The 19,859-nt window shown below is 35.4% G+C and overlaps 5 protein-coding genes and 1 pseudogene across 6 annotated transcripts; 3 read left to right on the top strand and 3 right to left on the bottom strand.

Annotated features, from left to right (window-relative positions):
* Positions 1–460: 460 nt before the first annotated feature.
* Positions 461–1,306, top strand: LOC132304768 (disease resistance protein UNI-like). Its single transcript, XM_059802489.1, has one exon. It carries the CDS (start codon positions 461–463, stop codon positions 1,304–1,306), a length of 846 nt encoding a protein of 281 aa, XP_059658472.1.
* Positions 1,307–1,348: 42 nt separating this feature from the next.
* On the top strand, positions 1,349–1,999 carry LOC132304769 (disease resistance protein At4g27190-like). The gene has a single exon (XM_059802490.1). It carries the CDS (start codon positions 1,349–1,351, stop codon positions 1,997–1,999), a length of 651 nt encoding a protein of 216 aa, XP_059658473.1.
* Positions 2,000–2,131: 132 nt separating this feature from the next.
* On the top strand, positions 2,132–3,741 carry LOC132304770 (uncharacterized). Its single transcript, XM_059802491.1, has 4 exons — positions 2,132–2,980; positions 3,070–3,198; positions 3,272–3,595; positions 3,703–3,741. The coding sequence occupies exons 1-4, from the start codon at positions 2,132–2,134 to the stop codon at positions 3,739–3,741; spliced, it is 1,341 nt and encodes a 446-aa protein (XP_059658474.1).
* A 5,121-nt stretch (positions 3,742–8,862) lies between these two features.
* On the bottom strand, positions 8,863–11,743 carry LOC132302840 (probable (S)-N-methylcoclaurine 3'-hydroxylase isozyme 2). Its single transcript, XM_059799822.1, has 2 exons — positions 10,386–11,743; positions 8,863–9,608 (listed from the first exon to the last, which is right to left on the bottom strand). The coding sequence occupies exons 1-2, from the start codon at positions 11,454–11,456 to the stop codon at positions 9,006–9,008; spliced, it is 1,674 nt and encodes a 557-aa protein (XP_059655805.1). The 5' UTR covers positions 11,457–11,743; the 3' UTR covers positions 8,863–9,005.
* Positions 11,744–13,836: 2,093 nt separating this feature from the next.
* Positions 13,837–18,674, bottom strand: LOC132302841 (corytuberine synthase-like; annotated as a pseudogene).
* LOC132302842 (probable (S)-N-methylcoclaurine 3'-hydroxylase isozyme 2) lies at positions 13,837–19,012 on the bottom strand. Of its 2 annotated transcripts, XM_059799825.1 has the most exons (3): positions 18,681–19,006; positions 15,093–15,267; positions 13,837–14,334 (listed from the first exon to the last, which is right to left on the bottom strand). In XM_059799825.1, exons 2-3 carry the CDS (start codon positions 15,179–15,181, stop codon positions 14,052–14,054), a joined length of 372 nt encoding a protein of 123 aa, XP_059655808.1. In that variant the 5' UTR covers positions 15,182–15,267; positions 18,681–19,006; the 3' UTR covers positions 13,837–14,051. The 2 variants fall into 2 exon arrangements, with proteins under 2 accessions (XP_059655808.1, XP_059655807.1); XM_059799824.1 differs by lacking the exon at positions 15,093–15,267 and having other exon boundaries at positions 13,837–14,293; positions 18,681–19,012.
* Positions 19,013–19,859: the final 847 nt, after the last annotated feature.

Raw genomic sequence — 19,859 nt, forward strand, 5'->3', positions numbered from 1 at the left:
GAAGTCCTCATTAATATAAAGAAGAAACGGTTAAAGAACAACAACATTAAAAGACAGAATTCGTATATGATTGCATAACGTATAATAGATGTACAAATGAGAAAGAGGATAAAGAATAAAAGACGAGTCAAATGGGCTTTGGTTTTATTGTAATGAGTTCTAGAGTGTATTTTGTAGAGGAGAGTAAAATGGGTCCACTAGTAGAAGTAAAATGATCCCATAATTTAAGTCATGGTATCAAGTCAACAGAAAATTCACATGTGCAAGAGTATGAGATATGAGTAATCTTATTTGATCGTCTCTAAATCACTTGTTGGTCCATTAATCTTTGAAAATGACTATCTATTTTTACACTAAACAATGTTTTATTTGCTTCCATTTCTATGATCACCACTACCACTGAAAATTAAATAGGGTCTCTCTTGTTTAGTACCACTGAAGAGTAAGAAGATCCATCAGGATGAAATTTGGTATTGCTGTTGCTCTTGCTATTGCTGCGGCATCACCATTCATAGCGGCATGGCCATTCATGAGATGGGTTTGGGGGGAAATCAGGGACCCCTTGTTCAATGCAGTTAAAGGTGAGATTTGTTACTTGTTTCACTATGACCACAATATTCACAAGGTTGGAGTGGAAGCTGAGAAGCTTGGGTGTATCAAAGAAAAGGTGGACACATTGTTCCAGAGAATCGGCGACGTTGCTGAAGATGGTGTCCAGACCTGGCTTGCTGATGTGCATGTTATCACCGCATGGGTCAATGAGCTTATGGAAGACAAAGCTAAGGTAGACGAGGGTTGCCTAGGTAGATGGTGCCGATACCAGTTGAGCAAAAAAGCAAATCAGAAAACTGATGAAATTACTGCCCTCTATGAAAAGGGCAGCAAATTCAATATTTTGTCCCGCCCTGCTCCACCACCTAAAACAAGAGCATCAGTCACGGCCCAGATTATCGATGCTTTGAAGGACGACAACACTGACTCTATTGGAATTTGTGGAATGGGAGGTGTTGGTAAGACGACACTAGTGAAGGAAATTGGCAGACGTGTCAAACAGACTGAGCTATTCAGCGAGGTTGTGATGGCCGTTGTTTCTAAAACTCCAATCGTGACAAAGATCCAAAAGGAAATCGCATACATGTTAGGCCACGAGCTAGACGACACTGTCAGCGAATCAACCAGAGCATGGTTATTATGGCAAACAATAAAGGCCAGGAAAAAACCAGTCCGGGTAATACTTGACAATGTTTGGGGCAAACTTGATCTGGAGGCTGTCGGCATTCCTTTCGGGAATGATCACAAGGGTTGAAAAGTTGTGTTGACCAGTCGAAGCCGAGACGTTTGCAATCGAATGAGAGTTCAAAAGATTGTTCCACTGGATGAGTTAGATAAACAAGAAGCATGGGTCCTTTTCAGGGTCATGGCCGGTGGTGAAGCTGTGGATTCCAGTGATTTGAATCACATTGCAAGAGAGGTAGCAGATGCATGCGGTGGTATGCCACTTGTAATTGTGACCATCGCTACAGGGTTGAAAAATAAAAAGCACCACGTGTGGGCTGCTCGGGCTAGACAGCTGAAGAACTCGAACTTACAACAGGGAATGGAAAAGAACGTGTTTGCCAAACTTGAGTTGAGTTTCAATTATCCCGAAAGGGAGGAGGCCAAATTATTGTTCTTACTCTGTAGCTTGTTTCCAGAAGATCATGACATTTCGGTGGAAGACCTGATGAGATACACCGTGGGGCTGAAGGTGTTTGAAGATGTCCACACCATTGAAGAAGCAAGATACACTGCCCATGATGTAGCAAGTACCCTTACTGATTCTTTAATGTTGCTGGATGGTTCTAAGAAAGGGTTCGTTAAAATGCATGATGTTCTTCACGATGTTGCCATATATATTTCGTCTAAAGATGACAAGTACCGGTTCAAGGTTATGGCTGGATTGAAAAATTGGCCAGTTACACAAACATTTGAAAATTATTCAGCCATCTCACTGATATGAAATGATATGAATGAGCTTCCTCGTGAGCTATCAACCCCAAAACTCCAGACCTTGCTAATACAATGCAATTCTCACTTGCAAATTCCAGATGATTTCTTCAAAGGATCCAAAGATCAATTGACTTTTTTAGAAATGAGCGGTATCCATTTCTTGCCAATACTTCCACCATCACTTCAACCGCTTCCTAATACCCTTCGAACCCTTCATCTAACTTCTTGCAAGTTGGGGGACATCTCTATGATAGGAAAACTACGTAATCTTGAGATTCTCAGCTTTTGTGGTTCTCAAATTGTTGAGATTCCCAGCAATATTGCTGAATTGACTCGTCTCACACTCCTTGATTTGAAAAACTGTAAAAACCTTATCAATATAGCAGCAGACATCAGCAAACTTCCTGATTTAGAGAAGCTATATTTGCCAGAATATTTTGAGTTCGCCAATCTCGTTGGGCTAAATTCCTCATCTCGATTGACTTGCCTGCAAATTTTTATTTCAATCCATCATTTAATTCCAATCGACCAAAATCTTTTGCCTTTAGATTTACTTCAGCTTGCGCAAAAGTTAACAAGTTTCAACATAACAATTAGCAGCAGTGAAGAAAGGTATAAACCTTATGTACGCATGGGAAGCTTGAGAATTTGGCATGAGGGGCCAATACAGCCATTATTGTCGGATTGGGTTAAGTTGCTGTTAGAGAAGACTAAGCATCTAGTTTTGGACGGCTTGAAGAATTCCAATGATATCTTCAGTGAACTAAGTGAGGAGGGCTTCAATGAATTAAATTCTCTTGAACTCAATCGCCTGAAAGGGACGGAATATCTGGTGAACACGAAGGAGTCCGCACCGCAAATGGCATTTAGCAGCTTAGAGGTTTTGTCGCTTTCTAGCTTGCGGAGCTTCATAGAAATATGCCCTGGACAACTCCCGGACAAATCTTTCCACAATGTACGAGAACTACATGGGGATGAGTGTGATCAGCTGGTACATATGGTTTCATCCAGTTTGCTAGTAACCTTGAGAAGCTCACTGTGTATGGTTGTACCAAGTTAACAAAGTTATTCTCACCAAAGCTATTACAAGGGCTTGTTCGCCTGAAATACCTTGATGTTTCTGTTTGCGATAGTTTGGAAGTATTATTTGGACATGATGACGAGCAAGATGCAGAGATAGCAGTCCCTTGTTTGAGAAGCCTTACCTGTGTAAGCATGCCTTTTCTCAACCTCCATCGTTAAAGATGATCTTGAGAAACTCGAAAATTTAGAAGTATTCCAGTGCTACAAATTGCAAAATGTAATTGAGGATAAGAAAGGAAAACAAGAAGCGACTTCAGTTGAATTCCCCTGCTTGTCCTCGATATCGCTTATCCATCTGTACAAGCTAAAGAGTTTTTGCACCGGTTGTTATACTATTAAATGGCCATCTTTGGAAATGCTGCATATCCATTATTGTTTCGAGATGGAGACTTTTGGTTATGGAGATCAAGTAACACCCCAACTGAAGAAAACAGTGAAATATGAATCTGAGGGGAAAGAGATTGTGATCACGATCAATGGTGGCGACCTTAATCACATTGTGCAAAACCACTTCAGACCCAAGGTACGTATCATTGAGCATATATAATGGTCATCCATGGATCACTGTATAGATTATATCCTTTTAATTAATTACAATGACAAAGAACGTATATTAGGATGGTTTTTCAGGCAGCAACTTTGGAGGCAGGTCCTAGTCAGTCCTCATAAAGGCATGATCTACTTAAAGACTTAGTCACCATGCGATCAGGTTTGTAAGATGAATTATTATACCCAACTAGAAGAAGTCTAGAATATAAATATTTACTGATGAAAATTTTCTTCTTCCTTGTATTTGTTTGAAAAGTAGGAGCTTGGTGATGGTTCCCACGAGGATGATTTCCAACTAGCTCTTTTTGTAAGCTGCAGAAATGGAGAAATAAAAATGATGTGCTTGTTTCGGTTCTTGGTTATTAAAATAACGATATTTCATCTCCAACACGCATGTGTGCTTCTTTCATGTATTGTAATCTTTTGGTATGTTTCATTATATTTGTGGTAGTGTGTTTACTTGTATAAACCACTATTGTTTCTTAGTAGAATATTTTATATATAAATTTGTTATTTTTGTTGTTTTAATAAAATAAAGTAGCATGAAGTTTTTTTTCCTTTATTTTCCTTGACAAATAACCCTCACAATATTTTAATTTTATCTTTTGTTTTGAAATAAAAAAATATTAATAATAGGAATACGAGGAAGTAATAAATTTCTGAAGTGATATGAAAAGGAATTTCAGAAGGCTTTCTATCAACATTCAACACTCATCCAACACATAAATATCAATGCTGACCGACTCACAAATGTAAGACATATCAATATATGGAGACCCAAAGCTGAAGTGCATTTAAATATAAATTATAAAAGCTGTTACGTCCCGGATTTTTCTAATAAAATCTTCAATTTATGTAAAATTCGGTACACCAAAATACACCCAAGATCATTAAAAAATGCCATCATTTAATACAAAGTCAATTTACAAAAAATTCTCCAAATAAAAAAATTAAATCCTCCACGTCAACTCTTCATCCTAAGCCTGTCTCTAGTTATCCCCGTTCATCCTCAGTACCTGAAACTGGAGGGTAGTGAGACAAAAAGTCCCAATAAATAAAACCATAACAAAAATTTCATGAAAATTTAACAAAACAGTTTCACAAAATATACATAATCATGTGAGTATAAACAAAATAAATATACATTTAATCAAAATATTTAATAAAATATTTAATCAAAATCTCCCCATATCATTCAAGATATAAAGAACTCTACACTAAAAAAAAAAAAAAAAAAAAAATTAATTCCTCACTGAATCATCGAGTCTCCAAGCTTCCGCTGTGCAATCTGCAACTCTCAACTCACTCAAACTCTATCTGTTTCGGCTCACTCCATTTTTCTCTCTCAAACTTTTCTAACTTTCTTATATGCTTCCCTATCTTTAACGTAGCGGTGCACACGACACGCACAATTAAATAGGCCAACAACCGCTCTTCAACAAATGCTAACCACGCAATCAAAACCCACGCGAAGAAATTAAGCCAAAGTCAAAAAGTAGTCTGCCATAATCTTATCATTACTTTCCTTCCTTATCTTCCATCATTTCCCTTTATCTTCTGATTCATAAGCAACATCAGCACACGTGAACTGTACCGAAGTCACTACCCATTAAAATCACATGTGGGACCCACGCCATATCAATTTTTCTTCTCTCGGCACCCTCTCCCTTTTCATCTGATTACACAAGCATACTATAGATATATATATATATATTATATAAGCACTATAACTTCAATGGACCCCGCCACTTCCTTGTTTTATTCTAATCCCATTCTCCACAAAACAGCCACCTTTATTTCATTATCATTGTCTCATTCCATCATCACTAATATAAATATAAATATAAATATATATATATATATATATATATATATATATATAAATTATTTAAAATAACAACCACACCTCCCACTAAAATAAACTCAACAATAAAATTATAAATTAAAATTTATTGAAAATTTCAAGTTATCACAAAAGCACCTTACTATTAAGTGATGGGCATATTGACATTACAATATTTGTTTATATATATATAACATTTGATTTCTTTAATTCTCTCAATCTTAATATATATAATATTTGTTTATATATATATTCTCTCTATGCAAACACAGAGAGAATAAGATTGAGAGAATTAAAGAAATCAAATGTTAAAGCTACAAAGATGTGATTGTATAGATTTCACTTTCAATTCACATTTGCTAATTTAATAAATTACTTAAACATAAATCAGTATTATTCAAATGTTCTAAAAATAATATTATTCAAAATGTACACGGGCCCAAGAGTACAAGACTTGGGGAGGGAAAACTAGCCCAACCCACAAAATATAAAGCATAAATAGGCTTTAGCCCACCCAGAAAGAACAGCCCAAAAAGATAGAGACCCAATAACTTCCATAAGGGCACAACTGGAAATATTCTATGATTACTGCAAGAAATTTAATCAGGAATATTAGTCGAAACCATGAATGTTTTACTAAGATGTTGAATCTGTCATAAGAACTGTAGCTTGCAAGTACGATGAATCTGTCTAGTTAAGAAAAAAGGTCAGAAACAAACGTAAGATATTTTTCTCAGAAATATATATATATTTTTTCCTGGTAAAATATATATATATTTCTATGTATTTAACAAATGTCTAAGTCAAGTTTACCAGTGGGACGTGTATAATTATTTATCAAAAACTAATGAATAAATTATTTTAGTTAAATTTTAATATTTTTTTTTTGTAAATATTTTACAACAATCAAATACTAGAAAACATAATAAATATTTTTCAAAAATTATTTTACTTTAAAACAAATAGAGCCGCAGTTTAAATTCGCTATTAAAACCATGATCGTGATTGTCAAACTTTGCTATATAGTAACTATTTATATAATTCTATTATTTCCCCTTGCTTTGGCTGTATGTATGGCATGAGTTGAAAGCATTATATTTGCAATCCTGTTAGAATTCAACTTCTCCTTGGTCCTCAATTGATTCTTCTTCTAGACTCTATTTTGAGGTATTTTTTTACTAGTTGCAGTTCACCGATACATGATCATAATATGACTTCAACTTGCGGTGTCTTACATGATGATGGGTAGACCTGTCAATGGATCAGATTCAAACCGAATCATGATCGATCCGATCCGAATTCAATAAGCAAAATAAGTAATTCGATCCGATAATCGAAAAGATTCTTACTTACTCAATCCATATGGACGTTATACCTTTTTGCAATTTATACAAGCACAAATCAAGTGCACAAAATCAAGCAGCAAATTGATTCAAATAATTATCTCGCTATTAGAAATTAAACACCAAATCTTAGCATGATATGGTTTCTGTTACTGCAACTATGATTAGTAAAGGTAACACAAAGAAGATCAAAACCAGGGTAAAAAGAGAGAGAGATTGAGATGGATTCTGTGACAGAGAACCAAGTCTCCATAAACTGGAAAAAGAGGGGATAAGACAATAAAAAAAATCTGAGATAGCTTTTTGAAATTAAGATAAAAATCAGGGCTTGTAAAGTTGTAATAGTGAAAAGAAAAGGAAAAATAAAAAAACAAAGGAGAGAATAAATAATACTCGGCCACATATGACTTTCCTTCACCTTCGTCTCTCTCTGGAAGCACGATTTACTAATAGCACCCGTGGAGTTCCCTTCTTACCTCTTTAAGTGAGTGATAGGTACAAGAGGGAGTAATAATACGTGGATGAGAACACCTTAGTATTGTAAATATAATATTGTAATTTGATTTTTTTATCTCACTATTTACATTTATATAAACTTGGTTTGATTGTTGATATAATATACGGAGTATAAATATAAATATATTTTTCTAACGGATTGGATCAACTCAAATTCATGTTTATTAGATTTGGATAATAATCGGGTTATCAGATTTTTTATTCAATCAATATCCGATTAAACGGATCGGATTCGAATAAGAATCCGATCCATTAACAAGTCTAGTTTGTATTGATTATTATGTTAAATTTCTTTTAATTTGAGTGTAAGTCCATTCATTGACCTAAAGAAGAGAATGCATGTTGTATGACTATTCAAGATATGTGTATCTTAGTTGATTGTTGAATCTTGATAATTATGGCATATTTAAAAAATTAGAAAAAAGAGGTGATACGAAGTTCCTAGTGTAATTATATATGTTCCTTGATGTGCATCAATAAAATTATTATAAACATTTTTAAATTATGTACACAAAAGTTTATTCTAAGAGATCCCATATAGAAATGGAGGATGAATTAAGTGGCATTAGAAAGAAAAATAAAAATAAAAAATTGTGGGAAAGTTAAATAATGTATAATAAACTGTATGGAAAATGTACATGGGCCTAAGAGTACAAGACTTGGGGAGGGAAAACTAGCCCAACCCACAAAATATAAAGCATAAATAGGCGTTGCCCACTGAGAAATAACAGCCCAAAAAGACAGAGGCCCAACAACTTCCATATGGGCACACTACTGTAACTGGAATATTCTATGATTACTTTTTCGTTGTAATGTTATACAAAAAAGAAAGAGGCCCAAACAATTGGGTTAGAATTTTAGCTCTTTTAGCGTAGTATTTCACTAATGGCTCGGGTCCTCCCAGGAAGGAGGCCTTCTTTGTCCTTCACCTAAGTTGCGCAGAAAAGGCCCAAAGCCAATCTTAGGAAATAATAAAACTTTATAGAGTCTTTTTGTCGAGGTGCATGTAGTTTGCATTTTTACAAAAATGTCTATTTCAACGAGCCTTTTTTTCGAGACAACCCCAGATCGTTATGCTTTTCATGCGGATCGGAATTTACCCGATAAATGTATACTATATATGTAAAAAAAGATTGAAATGAAATTGATAATCCAATAAATACCGACACATTCACCACTCTACTTCTGGTAATTTATATCACTATATTAGCACACATGAAGGGATGGCTCTCTTTATTCTAAATATCTATCTTCGATTTAAAAGTTTTTACGTTGTCCAGTCTTTGAAACTCACATATTCTTTTTAAGTCATACCGATTTTTTTTTAGTATTTGGTATCTTTTTCGGGTTGTGACAAAATGGTATCAGAATATTTTATTAGAAAATTTGACGATGTGACATGTGTATTGGGATACAACGCATTCAATTTCAAATATATTCACTAATTGACTGACAAATAATTTATCCAGAATGAATTCAGCCAAGATAGTTGGCATTTGGTAGAAACAAAGTCAACACAAAAATCTAATGTGAGAGCTCTTTTGATGAAGAAAAGTGCAACTTTATATTGAAACTAGAATTTGAACTTTTGTTCTCCAACAAGCACTATAACAGGAATATATTTATAATTTAAGTGATCATACCAGTACAGAACCTAAGGAGATTGGAGCACTCCATTGTCATTATTTAATTGTAGGAATGAGGACCAGGGGTTGTTCCTTCTGCAGTGTTGCAGCGAACTTCTCATTCATGTCTAGCTCATTGGGATCATTTCCATGTGGAAGAGACCAATCGAAAGAACGAAACAGTGAAGCAAGTATTAAAGGAACTTGCTTTGCTGCCATGGGAAGACCAGGGCAGATTCTTCTTCCCGCACCAAAGGGTAAGAATTCAAAATCATTCCCTTTGAAATCCAATGTCGTGTTGAGGAATCGCTCTGGTTTAAATTTCAATGGCTCTTCCCAAACCATGGGGTCTCTCCCAATTGCCCAAACATTTACTACCACTTGAGAATTTTTTGGGATTGTGTAATTCATCACTTTGCATGAGTCAGGTGCTCGGTGAGGAAGCAGCAATGGTGCTGGAGGATGCAACCTCAGAGTTTCTTTTACGCAGGCTTCAAGGTAAGGTAGCTGAGCTAGATCGGATTCTTTCAGCGAATGCTGGTTGATTTCTCTTGTCAATTCTTCACAAACTTTCTTCATGGATTCTGGATTTTTTATCAATTCTGCCATTGCCCACTCAACTGTTGAAGTGCTAGTGTCTGTACCAGCAGTGAATAGCTCCTGAAAAATCATACAAGTTACATGGTAGATGAGTATGATATTGCAATTATATATGCTTATCAACGACTCTTACATGATGTAAAAAAATGAACTCCCTTCAAAAAAAAAAAAAAAAAATTTGTTGCCATAAAATTACTTTGGAACCTACATAGTCCTCTTCATATTGTTTGATTTTTTGGAACAACTGAGCATACTGCAGCAAACAATATAGTAAATTTAGCCTGACTGAAGTGAAACTAGCCCTGTCCAAGCTTGGTCAAGGCTAGTTATCCATTGGTCTAATCTGACATAGTATTCATGTCAAAATCTGACTATCATTACATAATGTAAAATCCAGGTACCATTCAGTTTGCATTTTGGTAGTTGTTGCTTGTTTTTGACAGCAAAGATGGTTCTGATCTGATTTCAAGTGAAACAGAATTACTCGTGAATGCAAATCAAGGAAATTAAGCTTGACTTTAGACTAGTGAACCAGATCGCATGATTTATTCAACAAAACTGTCCTCAAATTGATCAGAAGCAGCTTGCCTTTTTGCAAGCCATGATGAGAGTTCATATGCTAGGACTAAGCTTTCATTATAAATATGGAGGATATTATATTTTCCCAAACTAGGAGATATTCTGTATATGTTTACGAGTGCAGACCAAGGTTTTGCTAGTTTCGCTACTAGTATATATTAATTTGTGTTATTTGAAAAAGAGAGACGATTTATTTGATATGAGATAAAGACAAGGATGGTGATGATGATGATGCAAAAGAGAGACGAGAGAGCAAACCATGAAAAGAGTGTTTATTTTATCATTGGTAAAAGCAGTGTCGATGAGGGTGTCCAACAAATCTTTTTGGCTAGAAGCGCCGCCTCTTCTTTGGTCTCTTCTTTCTTCTATGACGGGCTCCCACACAGCACAAACCTTCCCAAACAACTCCAGTGACTTCTTTCTTAGACCCTGAAGGTCTAATGCACCTAAAATTGGATAAAAATCAGATAGATTTGGAGCAGAAGACACCTCCATGATTTCTCTTACAAGATCCTTCATCCCTCCATCCAAGTTTTCTTCCTCTAAGCTGATAAAATCTCTTGAAATGAAAACATTACCCAACATATTAAACACAGTGGCAAAAATTACTTCTCCAACTTTCACTACCTTTCCCTCCATCACACTCAAAAACCTCACCATGTCCCTTATCTTTTTCTCTCTCAAACATGCTTGAGACTCTATTGCCTTGCCAGAGAAGAGTTCAGTTCGGCATATAGAACGCAATTTCTTCCATGCATCATTGCACTCTAGAGCCCACCCAAGTGATAAATGATTTACTTCTGAGCTCTTAGGTGGTGCTACATGAGGAACATATCGTGCAGATAAAGTACGATCATTGGTCTTGAGAATTTCTACTGCAGCAGCCGGTGATGATCCAATGATCATGATTTGAGTTCCTAGTCTAAGTGACATGAGTGGGCCGTAGGATCGAGCAAAGTTTGCTAAAGTGATATGAGGCTTTTCTCCCATTTGAAGAATATTGCCCAAGATTGGCCAAGGACTTGGTCCTGGTGGAAGTGGGAGAGTACTTTCTGATAGGAAATTAGATTTTAAAAGCTTTAGGATGAGGAAGATTATGGCTAAGAGGAGGATTGAAAAGAAGAGATCATAGGTTCCTTCTGTTACAATATTTTCAACCATGACTTCCAGGAAGATGATGGCTAAGAGGAGGATTGGTTTTTTTTTTTTCCTTTCATAAAGCAGGAATTTATAGTCAAGCCCAACTCCACCGACTGCTGTTTGCCGATAGTGATCTGCCACATTATTGCAATGAGATTTCTCCTCTGCAATAGTACATAAATAATTCATCTTAATCTAAATATGAAGTTTCACCATCAAGTTGTGTCTCTTGTCAAGGATTTGTAGTCATGGGACAATTTTTCTTTTCTATCTTTGGAAGATTTGGAGCACACAACTGGCCTTTTTTTATTTTATTTTATACTTCTTCAAGAACAATACTTATACTTCATTTGTTATTGTAGTAATGGCAACATAATTCACTCCGGTTTTGTGGTCCCGTTGGATGTGAAAATTCAACATGATTGTAATGGCTTACACAAATCCACTCAAAGTTGAGATGTAGGAACAGATGATAATTTTACAATATAGATTCATTATTTATCTGTTCCAATCCAACTAGTTTGAAACAATTTTGGTTTACATTGTACATTCATCATTGAGCTGTTACCACCTTACCTGAAAATTTCCCCTTCACAACCACATCTGCTTATGGCACAATTTCTAGAATGAAGAATCAGAATAGTGGAAGCTGGAAGTTCTGCAGAGGCTTATGGGCTTCATTTGGCTCACTAGGCATGATAGGCTCCTGTCTAGAAAGTGCACTATAACATATCTTTTCTCCGGGGCTTATCAAGCGATCTGTAAGTAGGAATTAAAAAGTTGGATGGAAGAGAGAGAAGAAAGGATAGATGAGACATCATTTGAGAAGATATTACACCTTTTCCTATTTTTTTTCCGGTTGGATGAAAGAGAAAAGTAAGTTCACAAATTATTGTGTTTGTAGGAAAGAAGGGAAGGGAGTTTTTAAATTTTTTTTACCATTATACCCATCACTATCTATAATATTGTAATTTATGGAGGATAATATTATAATTTAAAACTTGTAATAGAGGGATGAAAATTTATAGAGGAAAGATGGCTCATCAATCCTATTATCCTTTCTCTCCTTGTATCTTCTCTAAGGAACAAGAAATTTGTTCCTTACTTCCTATCTTCCCTTTACCCCTCTTCCTTCCTTCCTACTGGAAAAAGCATACTTATGAAATTGCAACATGAATTAAATCGTCAGCCAGTAATTTATGGAGAGAAACAAGCTCTTCATTAAAGTTGTCAATAATTAAACATAGGACCTAACCATTCAATTGATAATATCATCTAGAATCATTGACTTGGCTCAAAGAACTTATATATGATTCAAATAATTATATGGACAAAATAGTAATTCAACTTGTTGAAAGTGACCTTAATCTTTAAAGATTGCATTTACAATCTACTTAAACGTCTATAAAATACTATATCATTTTCTATAAAGTCTAAAGCGGTGTTTGCCATTTTCCTTAATCTTGGGTCATCTTCCATGCCATCTTAGTCTTAGATACATCTTAGTCTATGTATCTAGATTCTTTTTGTAATTTGTTTGAAGTTTTTCAATATCAGCAATAGTGTTGTCGGAGAAATATGTCAAGTACACGTGGTACGACTAGAAATGTAGTGTAAATGTATTCACCATGCAAAGTCATGATATTATTCATATCCACCCTAAATCGCTTGACTAATTAATTTGTGAGTTAGGTATGTCAATTTAATTCATCTTGACAAAATCCTACCCTAATTCTTTATAAAGCACCCCAAGCGCATTAGAAGTAAGCTAGTCGTTAGTATACTTAATGATGGTTTATTAACATCGTTAGCAATGGAAACACCAAAGCACAAGGAAATCATAAGATGTGGTTCAAAATTGAAGCTCGTAGATTTTTTCTTTCCATTTTAAAAGTAGAATATCATTAAATAATTAATAATATCGACTGGGGTGAGCCTATGAAATATTATTTGTCAAGCTCAAGCTTGATTTATTTGCTTATTTAAATAATTTCAGTCTTAATCTCAAATTCCTTCTAGAGCTCCAGCTAGAGATCTAGATTTTCAAGGAGAAAAATAGATATAAACTCAATCAATTCCTAATAAATTATAAAAGTAGCAAACCGAATCCTTGCTTATTATTTGAGACGGCCAAGGCAGCTCTCGTTATCACACGAGCTTAGAAAGTAAGTCTGAGCTTAATTCATTTGCTTAGATTTTTCACGCCAATGAAAGAATAAACAACAGTATGTTTTAGGCTTATACAAATTATCCTAGGTCCTCAAAATCAAATTTTGTTTACAGTTATAGTGGTAAAAATAATGTTCTAAACTACAACAATCATCCTAGGTGGGAAATAGTGTAAATATGTAAATAATCAATGGATTGGTTTTCAGTTTGGTTGCACTTTACATCATTTGAGGATTGAGGGAAATAGAAGTAAATGCACACTAATTGACCTTCTAAGAAATGAATTGAGTTTAGAAACTCACCTCTTTAAATTTAATTTGAGGTAAAAATCTACTGCTCATGAGATTTCCTGATGATGAACACAGAGAAAAATGGATACAAGTGATCATAATGAGCCATCTTTTCTTGATACAAGAAGGTATTGAAATTTAAAAGAAAAGCTTTCATTTCTGACAACTGATATAATGAGCACTCTTTGAGATAAATATATGAAAGTGATTATAACAGTACACATGGTAGAAAGATTGGCACAATCTGTTGGTCATTTCTTAAGTTTGGGAATGAGGACCAAGGGATGTTCCTTCTGCAATGTTAAAGCAACCTTCTCATTCATGTCTAGCTCAATGAAGCAACTATCAAAGGAACAAGCTTTGCTGCCATGGGTAGGGCAGGGAAGATTCTTCTCCCTGCACCAAACGGTAAGAACTCAAAATCAGTCCCTTTAAAATCTAGAGTCGAGTTGAGGAACCGTTCTGGCTTGAAGTTCAATGGATCTTCCCAAATCATGAGGTCTCGCCCAATCGCCCAAACATTTACTAGTACTTGAGAATTCTTAGGAATTGTGTAATTCATCATTCCTAAGAAAATGAAGGAATACTTGAGATTTTGATTTCTTAAACTGAAATAGAAAATGAAATTATGTTTAGTAATATTTCATATTCTTTAAAATTTAGAAAGCAAAATAACAAAATCAAGTTTAATAATTATGATTTTGCTTTTATTTTTTTACCATTACTGTAGTTCTATCATCTACCATCCCAATCCCACCATCTCCCAGTTCAAGTTCGGCATCCACCATCCCCCATTTTTACCTAACTACAAGCACTACCAGAAACCACCACCACCTCCCATCATAGCTTTCAAACATCAATAATGTCACCACAAACCTCTTTCCAACACAAAATTAAACTCTCTTCCAAAACCAAGATGTTCACCATCCAAAACCTCCTCTTCCCACTACAATTGCAATTGCTCCAATCACAGTATCAAAAAAAAAAAAAAAAAAAAACCTCTCCGATCCCGCCGCTGTGTAGTCTCAGATTGGCAATCAAACCAAAAATCTCAACCCATTTATCTTCAAACCCATAACTTTCGCTGAAACCCCTTTGTCGCAACAACCACGTCAGTGAGTCTAGGCCTCATAACACGATCATAGTCATTGCCAATTGGATGAGCCTTTTGCCGTTGTCGTCACCGCGTTGATTCTCCTTGTTGTGATCGGAATCTTTCATCATCGTATTCGTTGTTGTGTGCCTAACTCTTTGATTTTGTGCTAAGGATTCAATGGTAAGAAAACAGAGGGAGGAAGAGAGGAGATTTTGTCCTTGAAGATGAGAGAGAGAAAAAAAAATCAGATTTGAGGAAAGCATAACTTACCTAAGTCCCATCATCGCCGATATGGTGGTCGCCGGCGATGCCGATCGGCGAATCATCTTCGTTGGAGTTGCCCATCTGGTGGCCATCATCGTGGTACATGGGAGAGACAATTGTGGGTTGTGGGTATTGTTATAAACGACGGAACATAGCGTCTACAGTATCGGAAGTAATTCCTCTGCTACAGTGGAGAAAACAAGAAAGTGAGGAATCTGTGCTTTCTTTTTCTTTCCTAAAATGTGAAAGTACTTTCTGAAAGTAAAAAAGCAGAAATATGTTAATAAACATAATTTTTACTTTTACTTTCTATTTTTAGGAATTGACAGTAGAAATTAGAAAGTTAAAGCGTTACTAAACAGGCCCTTAGCAAATCTTGTTTGATTTCTCGTCATTTCTTTGCGGACTTTTTTCATGGATTCTGGATTTTTTATCAATTCTGCCATCACCCATTCAAGTTGAGGCACTAGTTTCTGCACCAGCAGCGAATAGCTCATGAGAATGCATTATGTGAATGAATGATTTTCAGATTATATGACAAACAATTGCAATTGAAACCTTATTTGAAAACGAAACTATGCCATTAATTTTCTCCACATCATTTTAATTTCTGAAGTCACAAAGCATACCACAACTAACAGTATGGGATAACTTGAGTCTGAATAAAGCCAAACTAGTCCTGTTGAAGCTTAACAAAGCTAGTTGTGCCTTCTTCTAATTAATCTGGCATTCAGTTCAAAGATGGTTTCGATATGATTTCAATTGAAAGAAAATTACTTCCAAAATGCAAAAACTAACCTCTAATTTTGATGGAATCCCTCATTAGATTTCATAGCTTTATAGTACAGCCTGATTTTCCTTGAACATTTTCCTTAATGTAATTTTCTTAGAGGGTTATGTTAACTCAACTGCATGCCATTTGCATCAGATGATCATAAGCTAATTCAATCCATGCCCAGTATTTAACAAAACTGAAAGTTGAATTTAGACTGGTGAACCACATCCAATTAATGAACAATTTAACAAAAATTGACCTCAAATTGCTCGTAATAAGCTTGTTTGTTCACCAGCCCTGATAAAAAAAATAATATGCAATGACCAAGTGTTCCTTACCACACTGGAGGATAATATTATCTTCCCCCAAACCAGGAGCCTTCTGTGGCTGTTTGTCAGTGTAGGAAAATGAATTGCTTGTTTTGCCACAACTATATAGCCCTATATTAATCTGTGTGTATATGCATAAGTGAGGAGACAAGAGGGCAAGCCTGGAGCAGATAGTTGATTTGATCATTGGTACAAGAATTGTCGATGAGGGCGTCCAAGACGTCCTTTTGGCCTGAAGCGTTGCCTTTTCTTCCTTCTCTTCTGTCTTCGATAATGGGCTCCCACATAGCACACATCCTCATAAACGCTTCCTTTGCCTTCTTGTTTAAACCCTGAAGATCTAATGCACCTAAAATTGGATAAAAATCAGGCAGATTTGGAGCTGAAATAAAATCAATATATTTTCCTAGAAGACCCTGCATCCCTCCATCCACACTCTGTTTCTCCAATATGATAAAATCTCTTGATATAAGAACATTACTCAACATATTAAAAACAGTGGCAAAAACCAGTTCTCAACTTTCACTTCCTTTCCCTCCTTTGCACCCAAAATATTCAGCATGTCCATTGCCTTTCTCTCTCTCAAATATGCTTGAGACTCCATTGCCTTGCCCGAGAAGAGCTCACTTCTGCGTATTGTTCTTAAATTCTTCCATCTATCATTGCACTCCAGTGCCCACCCAAGTGACAAATGATTGAATTTTGGGCTCTTAGCTGGTACAGCATGAAGAACATATCATGCAGATAAGATTCGATCATGGGTCTTGAGAATTTCCTCTGCAGCAGTTGCCGATGATCCGATGATCATGATTTGAGTTCCTAGTCTCAGTGACATGAGTGAACCATAAGTCTGAACAAAGTTTGCTAGAGTGATGTGAGGCTTTTTCCCGTATGAGGAATATTGCCCAAGATTGGCCATGGACTTGGTCCTGGTGGAAGTGGTAAGAGTACTTTTTAATAGGAAATATGATTTGAAATGCTTTAGGATGAGAAAGATGATGGGTAAGAGGAGTATAGGAAAGAAGAGAGAGCTTGCTTCACTTGCAATATTATCAGCCATGACTTGCAGTATCAAGATCTGGCTTTTTGCAGTGTAATGGTACTGTTGTCTTCCATGCCAATATGAAATCATAAGATGTGGTTCAGAATTGACGCTTGTAGATTTTTTCTTTCATGCCATCTTAGTGTATGTTGTAGATTTTTTTGGTTCTTTGAAGTTTTCCACTACTAATGACGTCTAAACAGGTTAGGGACCCCAAATAATTCCAATAATGTTGTGAACTATGTCATGAACTCGTCTTTTGCTTACACTTAGAAATTCAGTGACAGTTCTTTTATGTGCTTGTAAATGTATACACGACAGCCATGGTATTATCCATATCCAACCTGAACCACTTGTCCTAATTTGTGAGTGCATTTTCCAATTTTTGCAATTAGGTATGTCAATTTAATTCATCTTGGCAAAGCCCTATAACATTCCTTATGAAGCACGTTGGGTGCATGAGACCGGATGTGTATGAACAGTAAAATCTAATTTATGCTTTTTATGGAAGTTGAATAAAGCTACTGTAAAATGGTTCAAAGGTAGTTTTTTTTCCCCAAAAAAAAAAAATAAAATAAAATAAAAAAATTCCTGTCTGAACTAAAGAAAAACAAAAAAAACAGAGAAAGAAGAAGCTAAAGCTTCATGTAGCCACGATGGCCACAAATCCCAATCCAAATCAGCGATTCAAAGGTGATGTTATTGTAAACTGACAGCTTTGACCAATGTAGTAGAAGTAAGCTATAATTTCTACAATTTCGGTTACTTTGAATTAAGAACCTGTGGTTTTGGCTAATAGAATCATCGGTCTAATTCGTGTATTGAAGATGACAAATGAAATTGACTATTAGAAAATTTATACTACATCTAATTAATTGAAGAAAAAAAAAAAAGAAAAAAAAAAAAGAAAAAGAAGAAGAAGAAGAAGAAGAACTTAAAATGTTATAATGAACTGGAATAGTTGGGTACCTTTATTGTTAAAACAGCACGAATATATCAAAAGAAATATACAACTGTGAAAAAAAACTGATATAAGTGATAACTATCCACAATAGCACTTGTTGTGGGACTAGCAGTTAGTACTTAGTGATGGTTTGTTAACATCGTTAGCAATGAAAACACCAAAGTACCAAGGACATCATTAGAACCAATGCCATCGTAGCCTAATGGTATTTTCTCTACTTCCCAAAGTGGATGGCGAGGGTTGAAATCCCCATAGGAGCAAATGGGTGCATGAGTTTCTTACCAAGAAAAAACAATATATGTATATATATATACACACACACAATACGAAATCATAAGATGTGTTTCAGAATTGACGCTTGTAGATTTTTTCTTTCCAATTTAAAATATCAATATCAACTGGGGGTGGCATGCAATAGGGCTCAAAGCTGGAAAGAGGCATTTTAATTTTATTTCTTCAAACAATAGAATATTCAGGAACTCACCCTTATCACAGGAAGCAGTTCTGAAACTGGTGGCCACCCATCGCCGGAACCCTAAGATCTTCGAAAGGGGAATACATTTCTGCTCTATCAACTGAATGGTCAGTTGCTCCGATTGGTATTCGCCCACCACTAACGCCTCCAGATTGAGATCCATGGGGGTGATCGAGTGCTATCCCTGATTGTCCCCTCGTCTCTTCGCCGGATTGACCTGAAATAGCCATTGCTAACTACCTGCCGACCAGTGGTTTTTATTAATGGTTATTTCAATTGTTAAAGTGGTATTATTGTTGGGCTGGTTGATTGTTTGATGTATTTCACTCTTTGGTTAGTTTGGCATGTTGGGCTTTTCTTTTGGCCCATGTTGAGCCTTGAAAGTTTACCTATGCATATATAACTTGCTTAACCCTTTCACGGTAACCGCAGGGACCGGGGGACATGCCCCTCCTGGATTTTTTTCTTTTCTTATTATATATATATATATTCTTTTAATAGGTATATATTTTTAAAAAATGTGTAAAAGTGTCCCCCTCAAATTTCTCCTTCCCTTTATACTCTATATGTTTTCTTAAATTGTTTCATTATATTTTATATATGTAATTTATTAATTTACTTTATTCCAAAAATATCAATCTCTACCTATATTTATCCACCTATTTCTCTTTATGTATACATAATCCATAAATATTAATTTATGCATTTAGCATACAATGTGCCCCCTGAACAAAAATTCTGGCTCCATCCCTGACCGTAACCGGATTCGTATGGACTACAAGCGAGTCAAGTCGAGCAATCAAATGATAAAGTATTACTTTTCAAGTTCGAGTTTGGTTTGTTTGTTTGTTCAAGGATCAAAATTTTTGACCACTAATGTGGTGATATTGAGATTAAGTTTGAGCGATCAAAATTTTTGACTTTAGTCACATTAATGTGATGTTGTCTTTACTTTATTGGTATATTATGATATTTGGCAATGAAAGGACAATTTGCAATGCAGACCATATCATGCATGTTCTTATTTTTAAAAAGGAGGTTATAACTGATAAGTGTATAAAATTTATAATTTTATATTCAAAAATAAATATTTAATTAATTTTTTTATTACTTAAAGATTCTTATCTTTCCTTTTTCATGCTTTATAGATCTATTTTTAGAACGAGAAGAAAAAAAAGTAAAATGGCA

The sequence above is a fragment of the Cornus florida genome, unplaced genomic scaffold (genome assembly GCF_030987335.1).
Source record: "Cornus florida cultivar Cherokee Brave unplaced genomic scaffold, ASM3098733v1 CherokeeBrave_3.0.0_Hap2_Chr04, whole genome shotgun sequence".
Taxonomy (NCBI): domain Eukaryota; kingdom Viridiplantae; phylum Streptophyta; class Magnoliopsida; order Cornales; family Cornaceae; genus Cornus; species Cornus florida.